At 36.4% G+C, this 12,404-nt stretch overlaps 1 protein-coding gene across 1 annotated transcript; it reads right to left on the bottom strand.

Moving 5' to 3' along the window:
- Nucleotides 1-6,063: 6,063 nt before the first annotated feature.
- LOC133301298 (tetraspanin-19) lies at nt 6,064-10,823 on the bottom strand. The gene is made up of 6 exons (XM_061500923.1): nt 10,375-10,823; nt 9,671-9,770; nt 8,157-8,237; nt 7,923-8,027; nt 6,844-7,024; nt 6,064-6,405 (listed from the first exon to the last, which is right to left on the bottom strand). The coding sequence occupies exons 1-6, from the start codon at nt 10,542-10,544 to the stop codon at nt 6,398-6,400; spliced, it is 645 nt and encodes a 214-aa protein (XP_061356907.1). The 5' UTR covers nt 10,545-10,823; the 3' UTR covers nt 6,064-6,397.
- Nucleotides 10,824-12,404: the final 1,581 nt, after the last annotated feature.

Genomic DNA, 12,404 nt, shown 5'->3' with positions numbered 1-12,404 from the left:
CCTGTTCTGAATTTCATTGGACATTTTAGACCCGTTGGACTGTGATTAGACACAAATTGAAAACAAGAAGGTAAAAGATATTTGTTCCTTCATTTGGTAAACAAGAAAACAGCAATAATTACGTAAACGGTTCACAACATGATGGGAACATCAAATAGTTCATTTCATAACCATAATATTACATAAACTACAAATGTCAAATAGGAAGACCGAAGTCAATTACATAACAACATACACTACAAACGTAAAATAGAAACATAAACCCTAAATCTAATCCTCATCCTCCTTGGACGCCGTCTCCTCGTCATCCTCATCTGACACATCAGCCCCCTGCCCTGCAACATCCTCAATCTGCTGTCCTCGTCCAAGATCTAGACGAGCAAGCCTATCTTCAACACCCTTAAACCGTCCCTGTATATGTCTAAATCTTTCATTTCCCTTCTGCACGTGACTCTTCCTCCATTTTTTGTGTTTCAGCGCCATTTTTCCTATTTTCTTCAGCGTGGCGTTTATGCCCTTCATGACATCACGTAATGAAAACCCACCCTCAGGCTCAGCTATCTCCTGCTGGTCACCCTCATCATCATCATCATCATCATCCTCCACCTCGAGGTCAACCATGTCTACAACTGGAGCAACATCAGGAACCTCAACATCAGCCGCACCTGTGAACTGCCACACTCCTGTTTGGGGGTTCTCTGTCATCTTGCACTGCTCCAGTAGACGTTTTCCAAACTTATGATTATACCATGTGGTCTTCTTCAAGGTCACATTACCCATGGGAACATCAAAATGCTCCAATATCCTCTGAACAAGACAAGCAAATGGAAGTGCACCCTTGTGTTTGGCCTTATACATCATCCAACAGATGTAGTGCCTCCAGTTCACCGAAGTACCATGTCGGATAGCCCACATGATGGGAATGTCATGCTCCAACACCCTGGAATGATTGAACGCTCGCGGAAACAAAATGTGGGTGATGACATAGTGTAGTATGCGGGACTCCACAGTAAGCAACCCCACCGTATAGGCAATGTGTTGCCCACAGACTCTCCTATGCTCCTGCACGGCATCACCGCGTGTATATCCTGGAAGTATGGTCCCGCTGTCTGCGTCATATTCCACAGTCTGCGCAGAATCAAAGTCATACCCCAGTAACTCCAACCATACCGGAGCCGTCATGATGATGTCCACCCCGCAGACCCTAGACCTCAGCTCACCCTGATGGTAGCTGAGGTTATGGTAGAAGGCCCGTACATGCAGCTCAGAATATGAACACGACAGTTCAGCCAAGGTCCTAAGATGTGATTCCTCCAACCACCTCACAATGTTAAAACCTTCTTGTTCAAAAAAGGCTGTATCAAGTGATTTTGCCCCACAAATCGGTCGGTTAACAAAGTCACGGACAAAAGATTCATGAACCACCGGGTCATTCTCGAACAAGTATCCGAATGGGAGGTCGACAGCAGCGGGGTCTTCCTCTTGTGGCCTTGACGAAGACGGACGGTCTTGTCGTAGCTTCTGTCGTCTCTCATTTCCAGTGCTAGACGATCTTCTACGGCCAGCCATGGGAACAACTGTACCTACAATGCAAGTGGAAACAAAATTCAATGAACAATAACAATATCAAAAAATTTAAAATTCAATATAAAAAACAAAACCTAATCCTAAAATAAAACATAAATCAGAAACCCTATCCCTAACCCTAAAACAGAAACCCTAACCCTAAACCCTAACCCTAACCCTAAAACAGAACACAAAACCCCATTTTTAAACCCTAAACACTACAACCCAAACAAAACAGCAACATACACATTAACCCTAACCCTAACCCTAACCCTACCCCTAACATAACCCTAACCCTAAGCCTCAGGCACCACATCAACCCTAACCCTCACCCTCACAACAAACTTAGCACCCTACCCCTAACCTAAATCCACTAAACCACAAACAGAAATCAAATGCATGGAGAAAACCAAAAAAAAAAAACTAAACTTAAAACCAAATGCAAGTCAGAATACGTTACCTAAATGTTGATTTCGCAAGTGTGAACCAAGGAAGCTTCAATCGCACCTTCAAGGGTTGAGATTCGGACTTGGTTGGAGAGAGGGAACGGAATTGAGCGATTTAGTCAATTAGGGTTTGAAAATAACCCCCTTTGCGAAATGGGGGGTTTTTAAAAAACCTGATCTGCGACATTTAGTCGACTAAATAATGCTCTTAGTCGACTAAAAGTGCAAACAATTTAGTCGATTAAGGTGAGTTTTTAGTCGACTAAAATTCGCGTTTCATAATTTCTGAGTTTAGCCCATTTAGTTGATTAAAAGTGCAACTTAATCGACTAAATGGGGGCAGGATGGTGGATAGTTCTGGAGAAGGGGCAAATTGGTTATTAATTATTTAATTAGGGGCAAAATGGTTAAAAAGCCTGTTACATTGTGCGTGAAAGATATACCGAAAATCCAGTGGTACCATAGCACTGAAGAAATTTCTTTAAACTAGGCTCTCTTTTCTTAATATATATTTAAATTATATTTTTTAATTTTTAAGAATTATTTTTTCTTGAAAAAAAATATATTATATATTATAATTATTTGAACGTTAATGAAAGTTGAACCTAAGAAATTGTTCACATTAAAATAAATTAGTGCATATAACCTTTCTTCCCTTCTTTTTTGATGAATGTGACTACTACTTTTCTTTAATTTGTTCTCATTATATGGTGACAAAAATAGGAAAGATTTGCTTTGTATTTTGTAGGTAGTGAAGTGTGTGAGTAGTGGATACCATGTCTGTGTAGTCACTAGTCGAGAAATTTGCGGACTAGTTCAGGGATTGATTGGCCTTTGTGGCCCTATCAAGCAACTATTATCATTATCATTATCATTGTCTTTGTATTTGTTATCCACAACGGTGGACCATCCTTGTGGTATAAATTATAAACAAAAAAAAAAAAAATCACATGCATTTTCTGTAGAATGTAGGTGTTATTACACTGGAGCAAATTAAGCGCCATAAGCATTCAAACTAGAGTGATTTGGCAAACGTGCCTGGAACACTATGAGAGCAAAATCCCTGTTTCTAAGTCTTGATTCGTAAAGTTAAGGCAAGGGAAACATGTAGTTTGTACTTAATTAGCATTATGATTCTCTTTTATTATCTTGCTTATAATTAGCTTATTGTATTATCATTAATTATTCGTCAAAGAGCTCAAGTCTACCAGCAAATCCGCGGATTGTTTGCTTTCTACAATGTGAGAGATCCGAGGACAGGATTCTGGAAGGTGGTGCTGAGTACCAAGGTAGCAAAATATTGATATTTTGGAAGGTTAAAAACAAGTACTACTACTACAGTACTACTGCTACAAAATTTCAAAAAGGTTTTTGTGATTTGTGCATAAGAATCTTTTCCATTTGTCTCCAAACTTGACCAATTAACTCTATCTGAAGATGGTTCCAATTCTATTTTTACTTATGTCTAATTAACATATCGGTGTACTTATATATAATTTTATTAAACTCGCCACGGTTAGACTCGGTTAAGGTATTGGGTCACTGGTTCAACTAGTGAGTTACTGGTTCAATTGCATGACTCTGTAAGTATATGTAAATATATAATTTATATTAAAAAAACTATAAAATACTTAAATACTTGTAAAAAAATATATCAATTTCAAATATTTTAATATGAAAATAATAAATTACACATCATTGTCCAACAAAAGATCAATCAAACATGTAATATTTGTGATACTAGTGTTTCAGGTTCAGTAAACGACATATCTAACTATAAATCAAATTAAAATTTCCTGCATATTGCATAATCAAGATAATATAAGTGTTGTAGGTACATAATCTATGTAAGTTAATAAGCTACAAATCACTCAAATATTTCAAAAGAAAACAAATCATTTGTGTTTGAGAGTAAAAAAAAAAGACATTAATTTATGAAAATAAAATAGTTTTTTTTTTATAGACCGAGCTGGGTCACCGGTTGAATCGCCTGACGGTTTTTACGAAAATCGGCCGGGTCGCACCGTATCACATCAGTTCTGTAACATGACCGGTCTAATATGAAAACCAGACCGATTACATGACCGGTTCACCGGTTTCCGGGTCGACCCGGCCGGGTCGGTTCGGTTTTTATAACATTGGTTATATATATAGTGTATGTTTATTTGAGTTCACTTTTTTTTTTTTTTGGAAAATAATTTTCTAAAACGTTCCTTTCAAAAATATGTAAAAGTAAAAAAGTAATTTTTTTCTTTAAAAAAAAAAGTTAATCTAAACTCACAGTTAATAATTAATTATTGGAGTATATACAGAAAGAAAAATATTAGTATCATGTTATAGGATATTAGTATCTCCTGTCATAGACACAGTATGTGAGATTCACTCATTTATTTATTTTTTTTATTTTTTTAAAAGAATGCGCCTCACATATTTTGTGTCTATGATATGAGATATTAATATCCTATAATACTAGTATTTCCCATACAGAAATTACAGATATTGTAAAGTTCTATGTTCTTTTTCTTTTTTTTCTTTCTTTCTTCCTTTTTACCTTACCTATATGCCCTGAACACATTGGCACATTTTACCATCTAGAAATTAATTAACAACCAAAGTTAGTATTCCATAATTTTTGTTAGGGCGGATAAAGTTAATTAAAATCAGTAGTGATATAATTCTTTGATTCCTTGATTATCGGAGAATGATGGGATATGCAAACCACGTGTAAGAGCACAGAGCTTTTAGAAACAAAGCATCAAATCAAACAAAGATATGGGTGGATTGGAATGCTTTTAATAGAAGGTTTAGTTCAAAGGGGGAAGGGAACCGGTGATGTTCTCTTTTGACTGTTACGCAAACAAGATCTTTGATTCACAGCATGTTCTGCAAACCAAGCATATAAAAATCATCATCCAAGTGAAATATCGTAAGTGTAAACAGTCTTCCCACTTGGCTTTTTGCCACCCCAAGTCCCCAACGGCCCCAGGCTACTCCACGTCAAAGATTCTCACTTGTACTCTTGAGGTTTCAGACAAGGTGCATCGAGATATTTTCTTAACAAAAGAATATTTTAATATGATAACATAACAAATGCCCATGAAACACGATGTATTATATATTGCATAAATCTTAATGCAACTAAAAAGGTGGCTCAGGTCACATTCAATAAAGTATGATTAAGTGGTCGTTAAAGAGGCTTTACGGTTCCATGTGAATTGGCTGAATTTTATTCAGCACTCAGCACATAGCATAAATCTTTCTCAATCACATTATATTATATCCTATTATAAATAACTGAACAAGTTACAAAGATAAAAAAGTTTCAATACGATAAGGATGGAGTAACATGATGGACCTCCCCAGACACGAGTACCTAAACAAGAACAGTGCTTTCACAAAAGCAATATTGTAAAGGAAAGGAAAGGAAAGGAAAGAATTGTGGTGAATGCTAGTACTGTTTTGTTTCATTTTTTTTTTGTCCTACATTTGTTAGCGTGAGGTAAAAGAAGCTGTCAACAGAGTTTACGGGTTGTCCCAAACCACATGTACGGTGTAGAAGATTAGCTTGATTTGCTACAGATCTGGTCAGGCTTTATAGCACCTAGAAATTCCGGAAATATATAATTTCCCTTCCCCTTTGGGAAGAAAAACTCAAGAGTACTACTTTTCTACGTAGCTTTCCATTCTGCACATGCTAGAATGTATTCATATTGGAGACTTCGTATAACTTGCAGACAAGTTTTAGGGTCGCAATAAGGTTGTTCCTTATAGTCAAAAAGTCATAGATTCTAACTAGTAAATAGTCTTTTTGTAAAAATATAATAATAAGACTGCGCACAACCAATCCTCATACCTAACCTTGCAAGTCTTGCGGGAAGCCTTATACACCTAGGTTTGCCCCTTTTTTTAGATTGCTTATAATTTGCCATAGAGAGAAGTAATTCAAAAAGGAGGGGGGCAAAAAAAAGACCAAAAAAAAAATCATGTTTTTGAGAGGATGCACCTTGCACTAAAACATCATTTTGTATCCACAAAGGAAGAATGATGAGTAACCGGGTTAACCAAAAGAATATTTATTCATATATGTTAATCCAGCTTCCTGAGATACTTTCAACAGAAGATGCAGGGGGTCATCAAGAGATTCTGAACTTTATATACGATCTACAAACATGTAATGCAAACATTTGCTCATAACTGCATGAGTTTGGTGTAACAGATGCAACAGTCATGATAAGCACTTGTTTCTCTCAATGCCATCAATTCAATAGCTAATCCATCTCCAGCTAACAGATCCTCAACTACGCCAACTAATATTAAAAAGAATTGTCTCGCCTGCCTCTCCATGCTTCCAAACGTCAAGGTTCAACTGAAAGCAATGGCCTTACCTATTTCTCTGATTAAGAAAGAACGAAACTTTCAGTTAAAAAGAGGGAAGTGCAAGCAAGAGTTAAGGTTTAACATCTGACTAATATACAATAAAACAACCACCACCAAACCTTATCCCACTAGGTGGAATAGCATAACTCATATATAGTAACTAAATAAAATCAAATAGATACCCCGTAAATTATCTGACCGCTGAATGAATAATATTAAGCAGTAAATCAAAGTCATGCAAAAAAGCACCATTAGTAAAAGTTATGTTCTGAACTAGTTCCACAAAAAAGGAATGAAGAAAATATATAAATTCTAAGGATTCAATCTAATAAATAACCATTTTCAAATTCATGAATTATAGTATAGATCAAAGTACATTTTAAATGATGAAGAAAATCCAAGATGACTTGAAAGAGAAAATTATGATCGATTAAATGATTCCAATCATTTTTACCTTGTCGCCTAATCCATGCATCATTTTTAGGCCCATGCCCATATACTGGATCAACAACAACATAAGGAGGTGGGGCATTCTTCAAGAGTGGCACTCTGTCTGGAGCATATTCATCATCACTGTCATAATATTGAAGGGGCCCAAGAGCTTTGAGTATCATTGACAATAATAAAGAAAGTCCCTGATAGTGAAGAGCAAAGGCAACCATCCATCAATGCATCATTCATCGACAAAAATTCTAAATTCCAAAAGTAACTTCAACCTCAATTTTTTAAACCAACAGTAGTCAGTAGAAATATGTAACCAACCACGAAAAGAAATATGCACAAGATGATCACGTATTGCTCTGACAGATGAAATGGATAAAGGAAACAGTGATAATTGTAGACAAACATAATAAGATGCAGATAGGAAGAAATGATAAAAGCTTATTTTTTTAATTTTTTATTTAATAAAAGTTACAAGCTGATCTTGATAATGTGAAAAAGTATTTCAAGGAAAAGCTCTTCACGCGCTGCTGCTTTGCTTTAAGAATAGCAAAGACCTAAGGCCAATTAGATAACAGTCTTAAGTTTTTATATCATAGAACATACAAATTGCATGGGGTGTTGTTTCTTGAAAAAAATAATAAAATACATTTTTGAATGTTTGGTCAAAGGAGAATAAAAGTTTAAAAGAAAGTGTCCCGCCCCTTCTTTTATTTTTGCTTTTGCTGTGGTGTAGTGCTTATCATGGAACTGTTCGGCTCAACAGGTCCCCCAGTTTGATCCTGTGCAGCAGTAACATTTTTTAAAATTTGCACTTTCAAATCTTTTAAGACACTGTTTTCTATGTTTTATTAGCAGAAGAGAAGGACGAAGCTACTGAGACACTGATGCAAACCTGAAGACATAGTTCCCTTGGATGAAATAACTTACTTGAGTCGATAACTTGGAATCATCTTGGAACCCATAGTAAGAAATTTTGACATTAGGTGATTAGGCTTCAACAGTAATTGTTTCATAAATTGTTATACAAATGCCACATGCACACCCACAAACACACACACACACACAGAGAAAGAAGGAGGGAGATTTTACCTGTACAGAAACAAGTGAAAGGCCTATCCATTTGCACATTTCATAGTTTGACTTGATGAAATTCTTGAACTGATCGAAATTCCCCGAGGAATCCTTAGGGAAGTCCTGATTCCAATTTTCAAGTTAAAATGGATCAGACAATGGCTTACATCAAATGTCTTACAGAGAGAGAAGCTACAAAAGCATTGAATTAGCAAAAACACTACTGAGAAACAGTTTTTATATACAGTATACCTTCTCCCAGTCCCGGTTTAGAAATACATCAACAGATACTGCAGCCTCCACCATGAGAAGCAAAACCACAAACAACATATACTTTAAGCAGTCAAGGTATAAACAGTGCCTAAAAGACACAATGACCGCCAAATGATATATTTCTCCAATTGAAAACAATGCTACTGCTGTTTCGGGCTGTTTGAAAGCTCTATTCAGAGCAGCAAATTAAAATTTTCATCACTGAAAATTATTAGTGGTTGTTTGTTTCATACATACCAAAAGTGAAATTAAGTGAAAAGAGCCAAAATCATTCATTATACAGGGGATCACTGAATACATTCAGCAGCAAACATTTCCCTATTTAAGTTTAACTGATACTAATTACCCTAAATATTGTATTATTTATTTTATTGGTAACGCCTGACAAATTGCAAGAATCAATGACTGTCCCCACACATTAACACGAGACTTTTCAGTGTGCTTTGTCCTCACTCGCACACTTCCCAGGAAAACTTCCCAGGAGGTCACCCATCCCAGAATTGCTCCAAGTCAAGCACGCTTAACTGTGGAGTTCTTCCGATCCGGGCTACCGAAAAGTAGATGCATCTTGTTAGTATAGGTAGTACCAATTAATTCTTATAAGCCATTCCTAACTGTACCGTCCCATACCAGCACAGTCTCTGGAATCCCTCTCTTTCCGGTGTTGATTCGATTCATTCATGAACCCCCAAGCTACAAGATTTGGCATGAGCCGCTCATTGTCCGTGCCCTTTCGCACCGGCGATCACTCCCTGCCTTTGCCAGCTCTTGGGATGTTACATGCCCACCAGCTTCCGCCTGGTTCGTCCTCGAACCACACCGTACTGGACGAGAGGCCCTGCTCTGATACCACTTGTAACGCCTGACAACTAGCAAGAATCAATGACTGTCCCCACACACTAACACGAGACTTTTCAGTGTGCTTTGTCTTCACTCGCACACTTCCCGGGAAAACTTCCCAGGAGGTCACTCATCCCAGAATTGCTCCAAGTCAAGCACGCTTAATTGTGGAGTTCTTCCGATCCGGGCTACCGAAAAGTAGATGCATCTTGTTAGTATAGGTAGTACCAATTAATTCTTATAAGTCATTCCTAACTGTACCGTCCCATACCAGCACAGTCTCTGGAATCCCTCTCTTTCCGGTGTTGATTCGATTCATTCATGAACCCCCAAGCTGCAAGATTCGGCTTATAAAAAATAAAATTTGTCTAATATACATTTAGCTCTTCAAATCAAAATTCTCTAATTTAGATGTCAAAAAATTGCTTAAAGATATCATAAGAGTATTATAATAATGGTTCATATGATTTTGATATTTTATATGATACATATATAGCTTAATATATATGTTTTGTTGTATCCTGCTATACTCAGTATCCTAAATTCAAAGAAATGTCATAAACTCATGTTGCATGGGTGTAATATCCCATACCAGTGTCTGTATTTGTGCAGCACAGATTGAAAATATAATGGTAGACTCAAGAAAAGGATACCAAATACAGGCAACAACCATTAGCAGTTTCAGCAGCAATGTGACCGGAACAAGTGATCACACAGAACGTAACTCCAAGGCCGAGAAAGGTGTAAATGAACCTGATTGCAAAAAAATAAAAAAATAAGCAATTCGTTCACAATCTATCCATACAGATCAGAAGAACTTGATAATTTTACAAAAAAGAAGCATACATGCAGGAAATACTGAGTCTTGAAACAAACACCATTCTGATCAAACATAGAAAGCATACAAATTTTAGGTGCCAACGCAGTATAACTCTCAAAATGAACATATCCTAAACCAGCACCCCTGCTCAAACAATCCAGCTTATACATAACTCCATTAAAATAACCGGTTCTCTTAATTCAATCAATAGCTTGGAAGTGAACAGAATGCAAATTAGGAATTTTATAGCTTTATCATGTCAAACATAAATTCCCAATAAACAATTCTCTTTTAGGCCATTATTTCCTTTAGTTTCTAAAATATGATCTTTCATTCAACAAATTAATAACAAAAACAATAAAAATCCATTAATCTTAGAAAACCAAATCATTTTTTTTTTCTCTTCTACTTAACAACTTTCGCATTCAGGATATTCACATCTTATTTTCACGGGTCAATCAAAGTCCAGAATTTTCTCATCCATCCGCACAAGGGTTAAAAAAGGGGCTAGGAAAAAAAGAGAGAGGGGATTTTTACCACGGAGGTGGGTAATCAGAATCGTGAGCAAATGGAAGCTCACCCATCTGCCTCTGCCAAACCCTAATCATCCAAGCGGAGTATAGAATCATGGCTAACCCAGCCATCCCAATCACCGAGTTCACCAGCTTCAATATCGATTGGATGCAGCTTCTCAACACCCACACCATTTTCTTTACCAAATTCCAATTCACAAAACAAAAAATAAAATTGAGTGAAAAAAATAAAAAAAATTAACCCCCTGAACTGAATGAAAGCAAAATTTTAAGATAGAAATAAAATGCAAGAAACCCTAGATTGAACTCTAGGGCTCGAGCGCGTATCAATCAATTCGAAGATAGCAAGGAAATTGTTTTTTTTTTTTCCTTTTTTTTCTTTTTTGGGGTAACAGAAGGGATTGGAGATTGGTTTCTTCTATTGACTATATTAGGGGGCCGAATTTTTTAAACCATTATGACGTCTGCTCCTATTTCGTTATAAAAGGTCCCGGTTCGATCCTGGGCAGCAACAGAGTTTTTTGCTTTGAAGTTTCGTAATTTCTATTTCAATTGTATTTACAGCACTATCAATTTGAAATTTTTGTAAGTCCAACTGTATGAACCTCTTACGGGGAAATTAATTTTTGTGTTCCAATTTCATGAACCTCTATTTGGAAATTTGTTCAAGGACCTTATGAGTTTTCCAAATGGAAAATGATGATTTGTATTGTATCCAAGGAATTCGTAAAAATTATTTGGTTAGCTGATAGGATAAGACAAATATGTATATTAATTGAAAAGTTATTTTATGTAGGAGTGTTCATAAACCGATCCAAACCCCAAAAACTGAACCGAAAAATCGAAAATCGAAATAACCGAAAACCGAAAAAAACCGCAAATATTTACTGAATTGAATCGGTTTTCAGTTTGGATGTTGAAAATCGATCCAAACTTATTTTCTACCAAATTGGGCCTATCCCAAATAATAGCAGCCCATGAGCTTTGAAGTGAAAGGCAAAAAAAATTCTAAACCTAATAGAGAAGGAAAGAACAAAAACACTACGTGATGACAAATTTTGGCATTTGCCTAGCAACATATATAATTGTATAAGTATTTTAAAACCAATTCTTAATCATAACTAGATTCAGGTAGAAATCCTTCTCAATTGCTAGTTATATAAAGGTCAAAGTTGAATTACATATGAGAACATTAAATAGCTCGGATAATATAAATGTAGAAATACAAACTACCAAGGATCCATGACAAATAATACTCCTCATTTTTCTAAAATTAATTCTTATAAGTTCTGTTTTTTTGGCTTTTCAAAAAACCGAAAATCGATCCAATCCAAACCGAAAAAAATTGGATCGGATTGGATCGGATTTGAAAAAAAATTCAAATCGATCGGATGATGTAATGACCAAACCGAAGGAATTGGATCAGATGTTTTTTTGCTTCAAAACTGATCCAATCCAGACCGCGAACACCCATAAATTTTTATGCATGTTAGAGATATAATATAAGGGAAAACATTTTTTTGTTTTTTTTTTGTAAACAAAAAAGGGCACAAACCCAAACAAAGAGAAAGCAAAACAAAGAAACTATCCAGCAAGAGACACAAAACATTCCCTTCCCACAGATGCCAGATCTCCTAGATAAATCAACAAAACACCACTTGGAGGTTCCTGAAAATATCTCTGGTCAGCTTGATCAGGAGAGTCAAGCAAGAAATTGGCCAACCAGTCAGCACACATGTTTCCCTCCCTGAAAGTATGTTGAAAACAAACCCGCCAGTCCTTGTCTAACATTGTCTGTATACGAGAGATAAGTTTTCTCTCACAGACTGCTACACCACAATTGGTGAGCCCCGTGATTGCCAAAAGCGAATCACTCTCCGTAATGATACTTTTATAACCCTCACTCCAAGCCCGTTCTAAACCCTTCAAGATACCCCAAAGTTCAGCCTTGAAAGAGGAACAAATGCCTAACCTGAAAGCAAAACCTCCTAACCATTTTCCTTGCGAGTTCCGAATAACACCTCCACAAGCTTC

The sequence above is a fragment of the Gastrolobium bilobum genome, unplaced genomic scaffold, assembly GCF_033153095.1.
Source record: "Gastrolobium bilobum isolate Gb01-03AN ecotype WA unplaced genomic scaffold, APGP_CSIRO_Gbil_v1 utg14858, whole genome shotgun sequence".
NCBI lineage: Eukaryota > Viridiplantae > Streptophyta > Magnoliopsida > Fabales > Fabaceae > Gastrolobium > Gastrolobium bilobum.
Note: the sequence above shows the minus strand (reverse complement) of the source record. Positions and strands in the feature narration are given on the sequence as shown.